Source organism: Magallana gigas, chromosome 2 (genome assembly GCF_963853765.1).
Source record: "Magallana gigas chromosome 2, xbMagGiga1.1, whole genome shotgun sequence".
Classification (NCBI taxonomy): domain Eukaryota; kingdom Metazoa; phylum Mollusca; class Bivalvia; order Ostreida; family Ostreidae; genus Magallana; species Magallana gigas.
In genome coordinates this window covers 5,028,425-5,047,485 of record NC_088854.1, presented here as the reverse complement: position 1 = coordinate 5,047,485, position 19,061 = coordinate 5,028,425, and the positions used below count along the sequence as shown (strand labels likewise).

The 19,061-nt window shown below is 35.3% G+C and overlaps 1 protein-coding gene across 2 annotated transcripts; it reads right to left on the bottom strand.

Annotated features, from left to right (window-relative positions):
• Positions 1–5,529: 5,529 nt before the first annotated feature.
• Positions 5,530–18,731, bottom strand: LOC105347391 (ATP-binding cassette sub-family G member 1). 2 transcript variants are annotated; one of them, XM_034447136.2, is made up of 14 exons: positions 18,418–18,731; positions 17,071–17,188; positions 16,439–16,628; positions 15,374–15,519; positions 14,621–14,744; positions 14,170–14,284; positions 13,633–13,916; positions 13,257–13,274; positions 10,900–10,998; positions 10,509–10,677; positions 10,235–10,335; positions 9,831–9,986; positions 8,382–8,500; positions 5,530–7,896 (listed from the first exon to the last, which is right to left on the bottom strand). In XM_034447136.2, exons 1-14 carry the CDS (start codon positions 18,632–18,634, stop codon positions 7,671–7,673), a joined length of 2,082 nt encoding a protein of 693 aa, XP_034303027.2. In that variant the 5' UTR covers positions 18,635–18,731; the 3' UTR covers positions 5,530–7,670. The 2 variants fall into 2 exon arrangements, with proteins under 2 accessions (XP_034303027.2, XP_034303028.2); XM_034447137.2 differs by lacking the exon at positions 13,257–13,274 and having other exon boundaries at positions 18,418–18,730.
• Between the last annotated feature and the right edge of the window lie 330 nt (positions 18,732–19,061).

The window sequence follows — 19,061 nt, the reverse complement described above, 5'->3', positions numbered from 1 at the left end:
ATACAGGGGTTTGAGAAGCCTCTCAGGTGTAGGAGGTTCTTGTATACATAAACAGGTGTTAGAGAAGCCTCTCAAGTGTAGGAGGTTCTTGTATACATATACAGGTGTTAGAGAAGCCTCTCAGGTGTAGGAGGTTCTTGTATACTTTTACAGGTGTTTGAGAAGCCTCTCAGGTGTAGGAGGTTCTTGTATACTTATACAGGTGTTTAAGAAGCCTCACAAGTGTAGGAGGTTCTTGTATACATATACAGGTGTTTGAGAAGCCTCTCAAGTGTAGGAGGTTCCTGTATACATATACAGGTGTTTGAGAAGCCTCTCAGATGTAGGAGGTTCTTGTATACTTATACAGGTGTTTGAGAAGCCTTGTATACATATACAGGTGTTTGAGAAGCTGCTCAAGTGTAGGAGGTTCCTGTATACATATACAGGTGTTTGAGAAGCCTATCAAGTGGAGGAGGTTCTTGTATACATATACAGGTGTTTGAGAAGCCTCTCAGATGTAAGAGGTTCTTGTATACTTATACAGGTGTTTGAGAAGCTTTGTATACATATACAGGTGTTTGAGAAGCCTTGTATACATATACAGGTGTTTGAGAAGCCTCTCAAGTGTAGGAGGTTCTTGTATACATAAACAGGTGTTTGAGAAGCCTCTCTATGTGTAGGAGATTCCTGTATACATATACAGGTGTTAGAGAAGCCTCTCAAATGTAGGAGGTTTTTGTATACATATACAGGTGTTTGAGAAGCCGCTCAAGTGTAGGAGATTCTTGTATACATATACAGGTGTTTGAGAAGCCTCTCAGATGTAGGAGGTTCTTGTATACTTATACAGGTGTTTGAGAAGCCTTTTATACATATACAGGTGTTGGAGAGGCCGCTCAAGTGTAGGAGGTTCCTGTATACATATACAGGTGTTTGAGAAGCCTATCAAGTGGAGGAGGTTCTTGTATACATATACAGGTGTTAGAGAAGCCTCTCAAGTGTAGGAGGGTCCTGTATACATATACAGGTGTTTGAGAAGCCTCTCAGATGTAGGAGGTTCTTGTATACATATACAGGTGTTTGAGAAGCCTCTAAAGTGAAGGAGGTTCTTGTATATCGTCGAAGGTCCTAAATTCGCTACAGTCCCTGAGTCGTGTCCCTTTTGTTTTCTCCGCGTATTTCTCGAGATTAGGTTCTAGGCTAGGCATTCCGTGAAAAAAAAAAATTACTACGATATGTGACATCACTTCTTACTATACATCAGCCGATAATGTGATCAAAAAAGGTAACATTTTTTATTTCAAATTTTATTTTCAACTATTGCTGAGATTTCTTATTCCCAAATAAAGTTACAGATGAAAATGGCCAAATACTTGTCTAAACCTAAAATTTAAGAATATAACAGCGGTTGTCTCTTTTCTTGACATCCAGTCAATGAAATTCATGTGATCTGATTTAAATATTCAAGGCCAAACAAGGATAATTTTAAGTTACAAGAAGTAAAGTTCCTTATACCATTTGAAGTTTGTTTTGTGTTATTGTTAGGTTAATCCCGTTTCCAAAAAGAAACAATAACAGAATGTATTCCCCAACACATTTCACAAATGCATACAAAATGGTTAAAGAACATGAAAATTTCAGTGAAAAAGGCATCAATAAAGTTGACCCAGAGACTACAGTTTTTTTTAAAGCGTCCGATGTTAATGTGTTTCGGTTTATTAGGCTATATTGTTCAATTTGTTATAAAATATTTATAATTTATTTTCATAATTTGCTATATTGTGCAATTTGTTATTGTTAGCACTATTGTCCATTATTAACTAATGTTTAGATTGTTTTGGCCTCATAGTTTTGTTTATTTACTAAGAAATAGATGTACTTTAGATATGCTATTAATAATTTAGTGTCAAAATTTTCATTAAGTGATTAAAGTGGAAGACATTCTTAGGGTAACGACTCATGGACCTCCGAGGATACATATACAGGTGTTTGAGAAGCCTCTCAAGTGTAGGAGGTTCTTGTATACTTATACAGGTGTTTGAGAAGCTTCTCAGGTGTAGGAGGTTCTTGTATACATATACAGGTGTTTGAGAAGCCTCTCTGATGTAGGAGGTTCTTGTATACATATACTTCTTTATACAGGACCTGATAAGCTTTCCAGCAGCAGTCAAGAAATAGTGAATTAAAACTACTAATTTCGTGGACCAGTTTTGGTTGTGCATTTTGATAAAAAACATACTAAAGAACTACCAGGGTATATTTGAAAAAAAAAGTCCAATGTCTTGCCTTTGAACCAGTGATGAAAATATTATTGCACCAGGAACATTCATTATTAATGTGATAGTGTGCACTATAGGCTTAGTTCAAGCATTTTAAGTAACATCTCGCAATTATTCCCAGCACTTTAAATTATTTCTCACAATTATCACCAGTACTTGATTGTACATCTATCAATATCCATCACTAGTACTTGCTGTAACATCCCAAAGTTCATTACCTTTACTTAATGTATTATATCACTGTTCATCACCAATATATAAAAGTGCCTGTTTGGAAGGGTAACAGTTAAAAATGACACCCAAAGATGTTTCATCTCACTGTTCATAACCAGTTCCAAATGTCATATCTCACAGTTAATCACAAGAATTTGATGATACATCTCTCAAGCCATCACCAGTATTGATGTTGCATCTCGCTGCTAATCACCAGTACTTGATGTTACATCTCACTGTTCATCACCAGTACTTAATGTTACATCTCTCTGTCCATCATCAATACTTGATGTTACATCTCACTGGCCATCACCAGTACTTGATGTTACATCTCACTGGCCATCACCAGTACTTGATGTTACATCTCACTGTTCACCATCAGTACTTGATGTTACATCTCACTGTTCATCACCAGGACTTGATGTTACATCTTACTGGCCATCACCAGTACTTGATGTTACATCTCTCTGTCCATCATCAGTACTTGATATAAATTTTTACTGTCCATTCCAGTACTTGATGTTACATCTCACTGTTCATCACCAGTATATAAATGTTCACTGGCCATCATCAATACTTGATGTTACATCTCACTGTTCATTATCAGTACCTGATGTTACATCTCACTGTTCATCACTAGTACTTGATGTTACATCTCACTGTTCATCACTAATACTTGATGTTGCATCTCACTGTTCATCACTAATACTTGATGTTGCATCTCACTGTTTATCATCAGTACTTGATTTTGCATCTCACTGTTTATAACCCATTCCTAATGATAAATCTCACTGTCTATCATCAGTGCTTGATGTTGCCTCTCATGTTTATCATCAGTACTAGATGTAACATCATCAGTACTATATTTTCCCTCTAACTGTTCATAACCAGTTCCTTATTGAACATTCCAGTACCTGATGTTATATCTCACTGTTCATCACAATTGATGTTTCATCTCACTGTTCATCACCAGTACTTGATGTTTCATCTCACTGTTCACCATGAGACCTTGATGTTACATCTCACTATTCATCATCAATATTTGATATTACATCTCACTGTTCACCATCAGTACTTGATGTTACATCTCTCTGTCCATCATCAATACTTGATGTTACATCTCACTATTCATCACCAGTACTTGATGTTACATCTCACTGTTCATCACCAGTACTTGATGTTACATCTCACTGTTCACCATCAGTACTTCATGTTACATCTCACTATTCATCATCAATATTTGATGTTACATCTCACTGTTCATCACCAGTACTTGATGTTACATCTCACTGTTCATTATCAATACTTGATGTTACATCTCACTGTTCATCACCAGTACTTGATGTTACATCTCACTGGCCATCTTCAATACTTGATGTTACATCTCACTATTCATCACCAGTACTTCATGTTAAATGTCACTGGCCATCACCAGTACTTGATGTTACATCTCACTGTTCACCATCAGTACTTGATGTTACATCTCACTGTTCATCACCAGGACTTGATGTTACATCTCACTGGCCATCACCAGTACTTGATGTTTCATCTCACTGTTCACCATCAGACCTTGATGTTACATCTCACTATTCATCATCAATATTTGATATTACATCTCACTGTTCACCATCAGTACTTGATGTTACATCTCTCTGTCAATCATCAATACCTGATGTTACATCTCACTGTTCATCACCAGTACTTGATGTTACATCTCACTATTCATCATCAATATTTGATATTACATCTCACTGTTCACCATCAGTACTTGATGTTACATCTCTCTGTCCATCATCAATACTTGATGTTACATCTCACTGTTCATCACCAGTACTTGATGTTACATCTCACTGTTCATCACCAGTACCTGATGTTACATCTCACTGTTCACCATCAATATTTGATGTTACATCTCACTGTTCATCATCAGTACTTAATGGTACATCTCACTGGCCATCACCAGTACTTGATGTTACATCTCACTGTTCATTATCAATACTTGATGTTACATCTCACTGTTCACCACCAGTACTTGATGTTACATCTCACTGTTCATCACCAGTACTTGATGTTACATATCACTGGCCATCTTCAATACTTGATGTTACATCTCACTATTCATCACCAGTACTTCATGTTACATCTCACTGGCCATCACCAGTACTTGATGTTACATCTCACTGTTCACCATCAGTACTTGATGTTACATCTCACTGTTCATCACCAGGACTTGATGTTACATCTCACTGGCCATCATCAGTACTTGATGTTACATCTCACTATTCATCACCAGTACTTGGATGTTACATCTCACTGGCCATCCCCAGTACTTGATGTTACATCTCACTGTTCACCATCAGTACTTGATGTTATATCTCACTGGCCATCATCAATACTTGATGTTACATCTCACTTTTCATTATCAATACTTGATGTTACATTGCAGTGTTCATAATCTGACTTGATGTAAACGTTTACTGTTCATCACCATTGCTTGATATAGTTTCTCAGAGTTCATCCCCATTATTTGGAGTTACATCTCAAATTAATATTCATCACCAAAACCTGAAGTAACTTTTAACTATTTATCCTCAGAACTTGATGCAGCAGGGGATTGTTCATTTCCACTACTTAATGTTTTTTGTTTTCTGCTAATTAAAGCATAAAATAAAATTCTCTTTGGAAACTTAAAATAATCGAATGAAAAATTGAAGGATTTATGTAATATTCCAAACAACTGTGTCAATTGGTATCCTAAGTTTTAAAATTATAAACCAATTTGAATTAGCTGCAAAAGGTGTTAAGTTTGTTATTTTTCTGTCTACGGGACTCAAAATCAATACCCTGCATCTGTATAACCACATTTGTTATAGCATTAAAAAATGCTAGGATTTGTTATGAATTTTGCCAGGAACTTAATAAAACTTCACTATATACATCCGAAATTACTAAACAAGTTTTGCTGTATCTATTTCCAGTACATAAAAGTAACATCTCAATAGTCATCCATCACAAGTATGGAAGTTAGATCTTCTCAAAATATGACAACATCATATTTCATTATTATCATTTTATTTGAAAAGACAAAATACAGAATTTTTTTCAATATCCAGTTCTCAGAGAACCACTGTCTTAACTCAAAAGCACTTCTAAATGACCTGTTAACATTAACAGATTTCAACATTTGCTGAAAACAATGATTTCAAGTTGAAAATAAACAAAAGAAACCTTATAAAAAGATTGCACTTTATAACAGTTTTTGTTATCACAGACAACACTCAGATGAAAAAAGTAAAGGTGTGTATGTATCACAAGCTGCTTCTGGGAGTTTGTTATTTTGAGTTATATTCCAAGCTCAACACATGGAAGCAGGCTTAATTCAACTAACAGCTACAATCTAAAAGTGTAGATATCATTCTATTTCCTGAACTAAGACACACTGACTGGCATAAAAGCAGCAGATCGAAAAAAGAATTCTAAGCTACTCTTGATTTGGAAAACTACAGTTTCTTTGTCAAAGACTTGTGGATACCCTCATTCTTCACATACACCCTAACAACAAATCGTGAAATAGTCAAATCTTACTAATGGTGCATTCTCAAGAAAATCTGCCTAATTCTGTCCTTATGAACCTGTGGAAAATTGACAACCCTTGAAACTAGCCCTCCTTTAAATTGTAATAGTTAATACATGTAGAAAGAATCATCGAAATGTCAAATCAATACAGCAAGAAAAAATAAAGATTTCTTTTCTACATGTACATCATCATACGCAAATAAAAAATTTTGTCATTGTCACTTTAAAAGGTAGATCAAGTGTGTAAAATCTCTAATCAACCATTCTGAAAAATTTGTATGTATCTGTGGTAAAATCAACTATAAATCAAATTGGTGAAGAGCATGAAAATGAAGCAATAATACTGAATGTAAGGTTGAAATGTGGAGAGTAATGACAAATAATTAGAAAATCAAAAGACAAGTAATACATGTAGTCAATCCGGCTGACCACAAAAACATGATGTCTACATCGAAACAATAAGTGGAGTACAATGACAAGATAGTTATGTTGTGTGAACAAATCCATGCCTGTTTAGCGTCTACAATAATTGCTTTTTGTGATATTAACCATGCAGTATTAAACTATATATGTTTTTTGAATGGTGACATATCCTTAACTAATCAATTACAATTCAATATCAATAACTATCTTAAATCAAAATCATCAAACAATCATTGGTTATCAGAAAATATACACAAACAACAAAGATCCAATGAGTATATGTCTTTTTTCCGCTAACCCAAGAAATAAGTTTTAATTTAAAATAACTTAACAATGAAAATAAAGAAAAACACAATAGTTAACAATATAAAAAATTAACCAATCTTCCAACTAAAAAAGAGTTATATGTTAAGCACTGCAAAAATATCAAAATAACCACACATGCACATGTATATAAACATTAAACAAGATAGTTTACAGACATGATTCTCTTCAAGATTACGATGACGGTTAAAATTGGCCTCGCGCGCCAGTGCTTCGTTTGATTGACATATGTAATACAGAGACAGACCTGTACACAAATTGCAAAGCGAAGTAAAACATAGATACAACATGTATTAATATAATGATTTCAAATGTGAGATGAAAATTGAAATTTATTAAAGATAAGATAATAACTTATCATTACCACTAGCAATTTTTTTTCAAAACAATATCATGTGTTACTGCACTTGACTAGAAGATATGCCATTCGTTAACAGTTCATGAAATCTTAACAAAAAGAAAAAAAAATATCAATTATATAATGTAATGAATAAAGCTCATACTGACAACCCTCCCCCCTACCTAAATTTTTTTTATCAAAAAACAATTACTGGGATGATAATCAATAATATGATGAGACATAAGCAAAACAAGAATGTATTTCATAGCTTTTAAATATTTCATCCTTATTGTATACTTTGATTTCTTATTTTCCAACCCTTATTTAAACACATCAATTAACACTGTTCAATTTGTGTGTTTGTAGCTACATACATGTTTCTCCTCCGATTATAAACAAAATGTAATGATCTTGTTAAACATGAGGTTAATATACATGTATATGTAAAACAATTCTGTCAAATAACAATATATCACCATTGTACAACACAGTGTCTTTTCGATTTTGTCTTGAATAAAAATCCCCTTGGTTCCTCATCGTTCAGCCTTGACTCTCCATCTCAATACGAAGTAACAGCCGATTCTGAGGATAACAAAGAAAGCACACAGCACAATGAAGTCGATGTAGAATTTGGCATCTTGAACATCCATCTGCTGCAGAATTTCCTCTGGTTTACTGAAGTAGCAGGGTTGTTTCTCACACTCCAAAGTGTCCCTGTCAAATCCATAAATAGCCTGCAGAACTCCTTCAAAGGAGTACCTATAAAACAACCAAAACAGGTCAAAGGTCAAGCCTAACATCTACAGAGTACCTGTCTCAAACTAGAGGTACTGTCAGCAAGCTCATAAATGATATCCCTTGCGCAAATGATCAAAGATCAAGGAAAGGACATATTTACATTTAACAAGCAATGTTTTGGGGTAATAAAGACATCGATAAAATAATGGTTTCGAAAACATATTTGAGTGAAAAGGTTCAATCTGGTACAGGTACATCCTTCATCTCCGAAGAAAATTTACAAATATATGCAGGTCATATGTTTCTTTGTCTTAAACAATTTATTCTAAAATAAGGATAATTCATTTTTGTGACATCATGTAGCATCATGTTTCATTAATCAATATTGATGAAAGGTGATATTAAAAACATTGAGGGCACAGATGTACAATGATAAAATCACCAATATGCTATCAAATTAAGCCACCCACTATATTAATATGTAGCTGAATAAGAAATTGATATACCTGACGTAGGATATATATGAAAGCCACTGGAGGTAAACTGGTATTGTATCAAAGTTGACAAAGAATCCACTGAACAGCAGGATGGGGATGGCTGTAACTGGTCCCAGGAACACTGACACCTACAAACACAGTCTAACACATGTAGCTCCAGTTACATGTTCTAATCTCAAAAAATTATATTATACTTTCATGTTAAATACTGAAATCTGATTGGATTAGACGCAGTTGGTAATCTGTTTTATTACCCTCAGCGTAAGCAACACACTTGGCAACGGGTAACACAACGAAATATTTCATGAGCGTAAATTATGCATGTACGGTTCACCGTAGAATTCACTTCATCTCTATATATTTACATTCTACTGTGTTTTTCCATTAAATTCCATGATGTTTAAATGCCTCTAAATGCAACAAGTAGTCAAAGGTCAAATTGACGAGTTTTATTATGACGTCACAAACGTTGAACGCTGTAAACTGCAACGTCACAAGCGAAAATCAAAGTTCACGCTTGTGGCTGTTACTGTGGCTCTTCCATTAATATTAACTTACCCTTAGGATAAGAGAGGAATTCTAAGGTATGAATCACATTTGCAGAAAAGGCAAGAAGTTAAAAAAATGTAAATATAAGCATCAAATCATGATTTTTTGAAGTATACACTCTCATAACTGCAGCGGTGTGTGCATACAAATTTTCATAACGCGCTAACGCGCGTTACTCAATTTGTATGCACACACCGCTGCAGTTATGAGAGTGTATACTTCAAAAAATCATGATTCAATGCTATAATAAAAGCAGTAAAATTTTCTTTAAAATTAAGAAATTTAGTATAATGAAAAAAAAGTGCCTGTTTGAGAGGGTAACTGTTGAAATTGACACCCCTCAAAAACCATTGTCAACCTCCGCTTCACGTCAGTTTACAATGGTTGTCTCGGGGTGTCAATTTCAACAGTTACCCTCCTAACCAGGCACTATTTATATAATATCATATAAAATCAAAGGCAACATTTGTGAGAAAGTAATTGACCATTATATTTTTTTACCTAAAGAAAACCTAAGGTATTCAAATTCTTCATTGTTTTTTGTATTTTAATTTTTTATACAAGCTTATCATGTGTATGTCAAGAAAAACCTGTTTTTAAACAATGATTTAATTTTACAAGATGTTGGTATAGCAAACATCTTAAATTTGATGTAAATGGTAAATACATGTAAGGTAAATATGTCAGAAAAAGGGAAAATAATAAGGGCTGCTTAGATTTCCACCAACTAAGAATAAAACATTCAGTATCGTTTATTCTTTTTTGAAGCTGTAGAATTATGTATCAATCATATGAAAATTTTAGCCCATGAAAATTAATGATTTTACATAAACGTCTACAGTGTAAAAATAGGTGTTTAAACTTAGCTTTGTAAAGGTGCAATGTTTGCTCTAGGTTTGAGTAAATTACCTGTAGTGAGGTGGCTGCCCCAATGAGTAGTCCGAGCGACTGGGCCACCAGTGACGTTTGTGTGGCTAGGGTCAGGAACATGACGAACCGTGAAAAGTCGCTCGGCTGGGATGTCATCCAGTACACAATGCTGCCGTAAACCAGCGGGAAGACGATCTGTTAACATAAACGGGCCAGAGAGTTAATAAGTAACAGGAATCTCGGACTGGTTAAAATTCAAGCATGATGAAAACAAAACTATAATCTAGGGTATCAATTCTGTATCAAAGAGCAAATATAAAAAAAAGCATGCATTCATTTTGTGACTAAAAGTTTATTGTAGTTTAAAGGAATTGGCACATTCAAACCCTCTTTTCTAGACCAATTTGTCTAATTGCTTATGACTTATACAGGTGTACACCCACCTGGAAGGGCATGTCGGCCATTGTCTTTGCCAGGTAGTAGGCCTTCACACTGTACCAGTAGTTCAGATGTTCCCTCACAAACACAGCCATCTCAATGGGAACTAAAACACACAAACATAGACTGCTTAGGAATTATCCTCCAGCACATTACGGTTAATTTACAGATTTTATTTTGACATCAACATATAACTGAAAATCAGGTTCTTTCTAATACAGGTACAGTAACTTTTAATCATATCACATGGCTGCATTGTAGTAACCAGGAATTACTCACAAGTCATGACTGTCGGCATCAGTGCTGTGAACATTAGGAAGAGCATGCAGAAGAAGAGGAAGCTTGCGTTGTTCAGCCATTTACTGGCCTCGTTCCCAATCCCCAGGTACAACAGACCAATCAGAATGCCCACAGTCAGGTGAGAGATCAAACGCAGCCGAGTCAATGTCTAAAATTTGTACAGGTCATTAATGAAAATTCTTAAGAGGCAATTTTAAAACAAGATGACTTTAATTAATGGAAAATAATGTGTCTTTGCATATTTTTTTGCTAAGAGACATAAAAAGGGCATGCAGAGGCTTTTTAAGATATGATCCGGAGAAAATAACCCACATTACATCGTTGTTAAGTAATCAAACTTGGGACATGAATTTGTATAAACTGTACATACTGTATCCCTGAGGATGGACAGGAGTGTCCGCACAAACAGAATTCTGAACTGTGTAAAACAGCTGGTGGCAAAGGTGTGACATTCCAAGTCTTGTACATCCTACAAAGATTTAGATTCACACCTCATGTTCAAAATTCTTTGATCTGTTGATATCATTTTAACTTGTAACAAGAACAATTGTATTATAATATGATGCACATTCAATTTTCTTTGACAAAACATTTAATGCTATATCACACTAAGAAATAAGAATAAAATATCAAAACCTGAAATAATTCCTACTGTTCATTGTCACAATGAAAGTACAAACCTACTCCCTTACAATTGAGTGGATATGTACTTTAGACCCATTGATTAAGTGATGCGACAGTAGCGTGTCTTCAGTGTAAAACACTACAGCTCTAGAGGGAATTTCCTGACCTCAAACTTTTCATTTTCAAGTTCTTTACATTAGCTTCTCTTTACTGAATGACAAATCTTAAGCGTTTTATAATACATGTATAAATAAGTCTCGAGGATACAAATCTGTTAAAGATCTAGTAACATACCAGGTATATAAATTCATGTACTAGGGCTAGGTATATAACTTTGTTAATTCTTCACCTAGTCAGTATTTTCCAGTGATAATACAGGCATTGTGCAGAACAGGGAGACCTAGAAACTAATACCCCATACACACTGTGATAGATTTGGGCAGGGAATACCCCATACACACTGTGATAAAGGTTTGGGCAGGGAATACCCCATACCCACTGTGATAAAGATTTGGGCAGGGAATACCCCATACACACTGTGATAAAGATTTGGGCAGGAAATACCCCATACCCACTGTGATAAAAGATTTCGGTAGGGAATGCCCAATACACACTGTGATAAAGATTTTGGTAGGGAATACCCCATACCCACTGTGATAAAGATTTTGGTAGGGAATACCCCATACCCACTGTGATAAAGATTTTGGTAGGGAATACCCCATACCCACTGTGATAAAGATTTTGGTAGGGAATACCCGATACACACTGTGATTAAGATTAATGCTGGGAATACCCTATACATACGGTGATAAAGATTAAGGCAGGGGATATTCCTTCGAGTTTTCTGAGGGGAGTACATGCTAAAAATTCATCACACTAAAATCAATAAAAGGCAGCAGATGCACTGAGCCTTATTCACATGCAGACTCTACTGCAGCAAAACTAAATAGGGGCAATCCAAGAACAAAAAAAACACCATAAGAACAGCTTTTGGCTAGCCAATAAAAAAATGGAGGCAATGCAGTTTAAGACAAACTAGAAAAAAATATAACAGCAGCTTCAACTGTGGGACAATATAAAGATAAAACAAAGGGAGGCCCAATAGAATGAATGGTCCAATCTACATTGCTAGCTGAGACAAAACAGGTGTTACACCAGCTGACTGTATGACATCATGTTTATTCTGGGATGAATCTGACTGGGGAATCACTACACATGTAATGCATGTAAAATTATCAGAGTGCATGTAAAATTATCACAGAGAATAAACACAAATTGAATTCTGCAGCTCAAAACAAAACAAATGTTTGTTTTTACTCATTAACACTTCTACAGATTTCACTGTGTTTAAGTATTTCTTGTTTTATTAACATCAAAATAAATAGACAGTGCCTGTACAGGTTATGTATGGAATTAGACATTGACAAGTGCAAGTGTCACGTTAATTAGTGATTATGGCTTCAGTATAAACCATTTGTTTACAGTGGATGTCAGGCTGATATATGCAAAATTGTTAACGTAAACTTAACAGCTACAGAGATTTACAACTAAACATTACTTGATAAGATCTAAACAATATAGCATTTGGTTCAGTCTGAGCGTCTTAATTAGGTGATCTACATGATCTAGCATTCTGCAATAGTCAAAGACATTTCTGTACAGTCTGGGACAGTACTAGGTGCCCCCTTCACAAATATTTCTAGATCCCTGCCACCCTCTGAGGATTCACATATAAAGCTACAAACACCAGCTACTTACTCTGGACCATCTTGCTACTATAGCTATTTACAGGTGGAAGCTGTTCATGCATGAAACATACAAGGTCAGTCTCTCTTTAGGAGGAGATAATGATAATTAAACTAAATCATAAAATATACTAATGCATGTAACTTCAAACAAAACCCTCACTTTCTCGGGTGGAAAATTAATGATGAAAATGGAATTAATAAATATTGGGTATAACATATTTCTATGTAAAGTATGAATAATTGAGACAGGAAACTAAACCAGCACCATTTAGTTTGACAATGGATTAGAGTTAGAGTTGAGCGCAGAAAATGCTTTACTAACACCAAGCTGAGTTAGACATGTGGCGGTACAAACCTCCGTAGAATCTGAGTCCTGTAAATGTTTGCAAAATTAGGTAGGCACTCAAAGTCGGCAGCAATTTGCAGATATATTTTCTCAAACTTTAACACATTATAAAATCAGTTAATAAGCATTCTTGGTTATAAGTCAATGCTTGAGTCAGTCTATGTAAAATCCATGAAATGTTTTGAAGTTAAAACCATCACCTGCATCAAACAAAACAGGCAGAGAAATGCCTGCCACAGTAAGCTGGTTAAGGACTATTTCCTATCCTCCAACTAGCAATTCTACATAGACCAAATTCTTTTTGTCAGTGGTCCATTTTCCTGTGTAGAACTTCAGAACTCTTATAGTAGAAACATTTTCTCACTAAGAGAAGTGGTACACGTACCTGGTCTTTCTTGCCCTTCAGTGACCCGTTGTAGTGGACCACTTTGCCGTTGGTGAAGTTCTCACTCTCAAGTAGACTCTGTTTCTCCGGATCCTGAGGTGTGGTGGGAATGACCCCGTTTCCCTGAGTATTATTGTTGGGGGTGGCAGGAGGTGAGGGGGTCCTGCTTCCCTCCTCCAGTTTGGCGTTTCTCCTCGCTATCTCCTCACAATGCCCATTGTGTATTGAATTGATCAGCTTCGATACCTTTTCTTCTCCATATTCCCCTGAAGCCACTTCCATGGCTGTTTTGAAAAAAAGTAAACTGGTGGTTATACACTATTTATGTATCATCTTCAGAATAAAGACTGGATATTCTACACTATATCATCTTCAGACTATAGACTTGATATTCTCTAACAAGAGATATTACAGGCTTTCAAAACATTTTACATGCAAACTCTAAGAAGTCTAGAAAACAATTTACATGTTAAATGTTTTATTAAGACCCTTAATCAATCTGTTGGGTTTGAAAATTAATGACTCCCTGACACTGACCATAATCAGCTGGGTTGTGGTACTGGGGACACATCAGCCCCTGGGAGGAGAGGTAGGGGACCAGATCCTTGGTGGTTCCACGGTAGATGCAGTTTCCCTCCGCAAGCATGTACAACTGTAACAGAACAGGCCATTATATCAGGAGGATGCAACTCTTCTTGTTTTTGCCATTCTCTACTTGCACATCATTTCAAGAGAAATATATACAGTACAAGCACTAGGTATACAGTACAAGCACTATTAGTGTGTGACAGTTTATGCAGGAAGGGATCACTGTTTCACGGTACAATAGAATGATTTTATAAACAAGGATTCTCAGTTGCTTTATTACAAAGAAATAACAGACTTGCTACATATGTATTCAACATAAATAATTTCTGTTGTGTTTTTCTACATATAACTCAATTATAATACATCAACATCAGTTTAAGTCATGTATTGATGTCCTTACATGATCAAACATCTCAAAGAGTTTGGCACTGGGCTGGTGGATGGTACAGATAATGGTCCTACCGCCGGCTGCTAGTGACTTCAGGAGGGACACACACTGGAAGCAGGAGGCACTGTCCAACCCACTGAAACACAATAACACAATGCTACAATACACCAAAACACAGAGGAAGAAGCAAGGCTTTGAAGGCAATTCTATACCAAAAGATGTTATTGGCTCAACAAAGCTCATATAAAAATTGTTTTTTCATGTCATTGAATAACAACAGATTTAAAGAAAATAGACTATTTACAGAAGTTCGATTTTTATTCAGACACCTACTACTACATGTACTTAAAAGGTGTGCCCATTATTAACCTCTGAACATATCAGTGTTGCTGAAAAAAAGGTGGAACAAGTGCGTATTAATTTCAAGTGGGTTTCTAAAGCATGCCAAAGTCAATTTCCTGTTTTGTTTACTATTATAACACGGTTCAAAATGCATGACTTTAAAGTATGATTTATATTCTATTAATTAAACTAAATTAATTTAAATACTGTTTAGCATGTTTAGAAGGAAAATAACTGAATATATTTTTGTTTAAAAATTTGTCAGAAAGACTTAATTTCTAGGAAGTTAAATGTTGAGTTCATTAATAATACTCTATATTTACAGGTACATCTCAGAATTGATATTTAGGGCTGTCTGTTATGCAATACAAGTACTTGAAAATGAGGTGTTTTTTCTGACTGACTGTGTTATATAGTACGGACCTGGTGGGTTCATCAAAGAACATGAGGGGTGGGTTGTTGACCAGCTCCAGGGCTATGGACAGGCGCTTCCTCTGCCCTCCGGACAAGTTGCTGGTTCTTGTTTTCTTTGTCTCCAGCAGTCCGAGAGTGTCCAAGATCTCGTCAACCTGTAAACATCAGAGGAATTACATTAAGCCTAGGAAATGATGTAAATGTGAGTGTTAACCCCCGACATCTCTTCCCTGTTGCTATAGATCCTGGTGAGCTTCTATTTCTTTCAAACTTCCTGTATTTAAACACACTACAGTAAGTGTGCACATAAAGATTGACCTTTTGAGTTCAGACTAGCACCATTTTTCCATACAAGTACATTTTAAGAAATTATTCAACCACTATTTCTATTTGATAAGATGGCGGAACATTAACTGGCAAGATTGGAAATATGCAGCTTATGTCAATTTCACCTGTTACAGTCAAAACTTTTGATATGGGCGGGAACAAACTGATGTGGACATCTGAGAAAACATTGGATTGAAACTGTAGTTACAGGAAGTGTATTTTCAATCCACCTCAGTGTTTCTAACTTGCTATATAAGTTATGCGATCCAAACGCATTTTATTTAGTATCAGCAAAGCGATTGAAAAACATTTCATTTAATTAATAAGTATATAATCAGCAAATATGAGAAGATCCAAATTCGAGAGAGATTATACCCAAAGCAAAGTGTTGTCCGATGACTTCAGAGAATCAGTCTTCACTGATACACTTACTTTAGCTACAATTTCAATCCAATGTTTTCTCAGACGTCCGCGTCAATTTGTTCCCACCCATTTCATATGTTTTGACTGTAACAGGTGAAATTGACGTAAGCTGTATATTTCCAATCTTGCCAGTTAATGTTCCGCGATCTTATCAACATATCATTACTTAACATGTTTTATAAATCAATTCATGTACTTAATCTACCATATATTCTTCATTAGCCAATGGGATGTTATAAAAGAAAGCTTGATTGGATACGATGGATAACTATCCTTCATGATAATCCATTTCTATCCGTTTATTGTACTCATTCAGTGACTGACCCTCTCCTCTTTTTCACGGCTGGACATTTTCTCGGTCAGTTTCAGGTTGGCTGAGCACATCATGGACTCCTCCACACTCAGGTGAGGAAGCAGGTGATCGTCCTGCATGATGTAACAAGAAATCTTCCGAAACGTTCGTAGATCTCGATCCTTGCCTTTCACGTGAATCTTTCCAGTCACGTTCAGAGTTCTACATAAAATAGAGTCGCATTTAAGTTTGTTGTGAGACAAAACACAGATATCTATCTGTCTTACATATTTGGTACTGCAAATTTGTTTTCTGATGAAATTTAAAAAGAAGTAGCAGATTGACAAACTATTGTCAATTTCAAAGTTTGAAATGATGATTCTTGCATGTTTAACCATAACCAATCAATTGTTAAAGGCCCAACAATAAGCAGGATCTAATTCTTTTTATATCATTATAATAAAATAATTTTTTTTTAAAAAAACCTGATTCCTAAAATGAAAGTAGAGTTTAATAGGCAGATTATAAAAATAATTCGGTGGTAAGCTGACTCCTTGGCAATGTTCATCAACATTGAACAACTTTAGTATACCCTAGTGAATTATGGGTGTGTATTGGCAAATTGTCAACAACAGAAGTAGAATAAAAGCAAGAGATTGGTTACCTATATCCAGCCAATATATTCATGAGAGACGATTTGCCTGCTCCAGATGGTCCCATAATGGCCGTCAGTTCTCCGGAACGAAACTCCCCCGATATAGACTTCAGAATGGTCTTTGGTCCTGCAGAAAATACAAAGTTTTAATTCCAAAAGTTACAACTAAAGCAAAATAAAAATTGAAATGAAATGTTTCAAGTTCTATTTTTTTTATTTTTCTCCCGAGAGGCGAACCAGGGAGAGGGGGATATGAGTAGTTAAACTATTTGTGTATTACATCTTTATTTCTGCATACCGCATAATTTTACAAGTTATACATAACTTGTAAAATCAAAAGTACACAGAGGTAAAAACTTGTAAGATTTTTAAATAAAGATATAGACTTAGTGTTTATTAGACGTTATTTATGTTCAGCAAATGAAGACTACTGTGCTTTGGGTTTGGTCAAATTCATAAACTGAAATTGTTTAACAGTCTGTTTAACATACATTGAGAGTAAAATGAACATTTTGAAAATGTTAAATCTAATTATTTTACATGTTCTTGTATATGTACACTTGTCTAGTAACCAAGTTTTGGTACGTGTACATGTAAACATACTTGTAGCTCTATATGTACCCATAGACTTACATATTCACATGCTTTGAAAAACCTTCTAGTTTTGTTTTTTTAATAATTTTCTCTAGTAAAAAAGTAAATCTTTCTTTGTAGCAGGAGAAATGAATTAGGGATACATCAGGGCACAAAAAATATTCATACACTACTGACTAGAATGAAAAAATCACACGATTTCTTAATTGAAATGCCCCCTTGTGTTTGTCTGGTTGAAGAATGTAGCTAAATATAAAATGTCTATGGGGATTCTTTATTTCCAACATGAAAGTACCTGATATAACCTGTATCATAATGTTGAAAAATTGTGGGAGGACTTTTATTGTAATTGTACGTTTTTGACAGAGATGTGTTTTATTTCACAAAATGTGACAGAAACGGCCGGTAACCTGGGACATACTACTTCTACCTGAAACAGCTCCCATACTATATACTGAGAGAGAGAGAGAGAGAGAGAGAGAGAGAGAGAGAGAGAGAGAGAGAGAGAGAGAGAGAGAGAGAGAGAGAGAGAGAGAGAGAGAGAGAGAGAGAGAGAGCATACTAAATAGCAAACACCTTGGTAATTTAAATCAATGTCTTGAAAAAAATCTGCACTACTGAGTAATTATAAATTTACAAATCCCGAACAGCTGACAGCTGGCTGATGGGCTTCACATAAGGATCAGCTGAAGGATTCGGTATGGTTTTAACATATCGTACGTTTTACCTACACTTTGTGTCTTAGACCAAACTTTAACTTACCTGTATGCCTTCCCCCATCTCTGACTTGGTAAATAAGGTCCTTAAACTCCACACTCGCGGCTCTTTTCTTTGATAACTGGGCAAAAGTTCCATGATCAACGGGTCTGTCTCGTCCAGCACGATTAACGCTGTCCAATGATGATTTTTTGCTACTTTTTTCGGTGAATAATTTAGACGTCGGGGGTATATGTACTTGAACTGACAATAACTCTGCCATCTTTTATCCTTTTTATAAGATTTCACTATTGTTCAGGCGTTAATCAGAGGCCATATTGGACCATATCGTCTTTGTCCTTCAGACCCTTTAGTACACGTGTTATTCCAAATATCAGGGGGGATTAGGATTAAAAATAAATTTTAAAGATATTTTTTTCTTTTTTAACAAGATATTCTTCTTTGATTTTTATAAAGATGATATTGTATCAAAACATTGAATGTAATAACAATTTCGTAACTCAAAAGAAAAATAATTCTTTCGATATGTAGATTTTGTGCCACCTTAAAATGGAATAGTCTGAAAATGAAAACAAATGTCAGGTGATCTCTTTCGGAAGGCCTCGGTCGAGATCATTCAGAATAAAGGCTTTTCGGGTTTTATCACGAGTCGATTTTCCTTTTTTATAAAAGAATTAATTTGTGCCTAT

Coding starts and splice junctions, on each gene's coding strand:
- LOC105347391 (XM_034447136.2), bottom strand. CDS start 18,634: ATGGCAGAGTTATTGTCAGTTCAAGTACATATACCCCCGACGTCTAAA. Junction 16,629..17,070: donor AATATATTGGCTGGATATAG/GTAACCAATCTC, acceptor TATTTTATGTAG/AACTCTGAACGTGACTGGAA. Junction 7,897..8,381: donor TCATATATATCCTACGTCAG/GTATATCAATTT, acceptor GTTGTTTTATAG/GTACTCCTTTGAAGGAGTTC.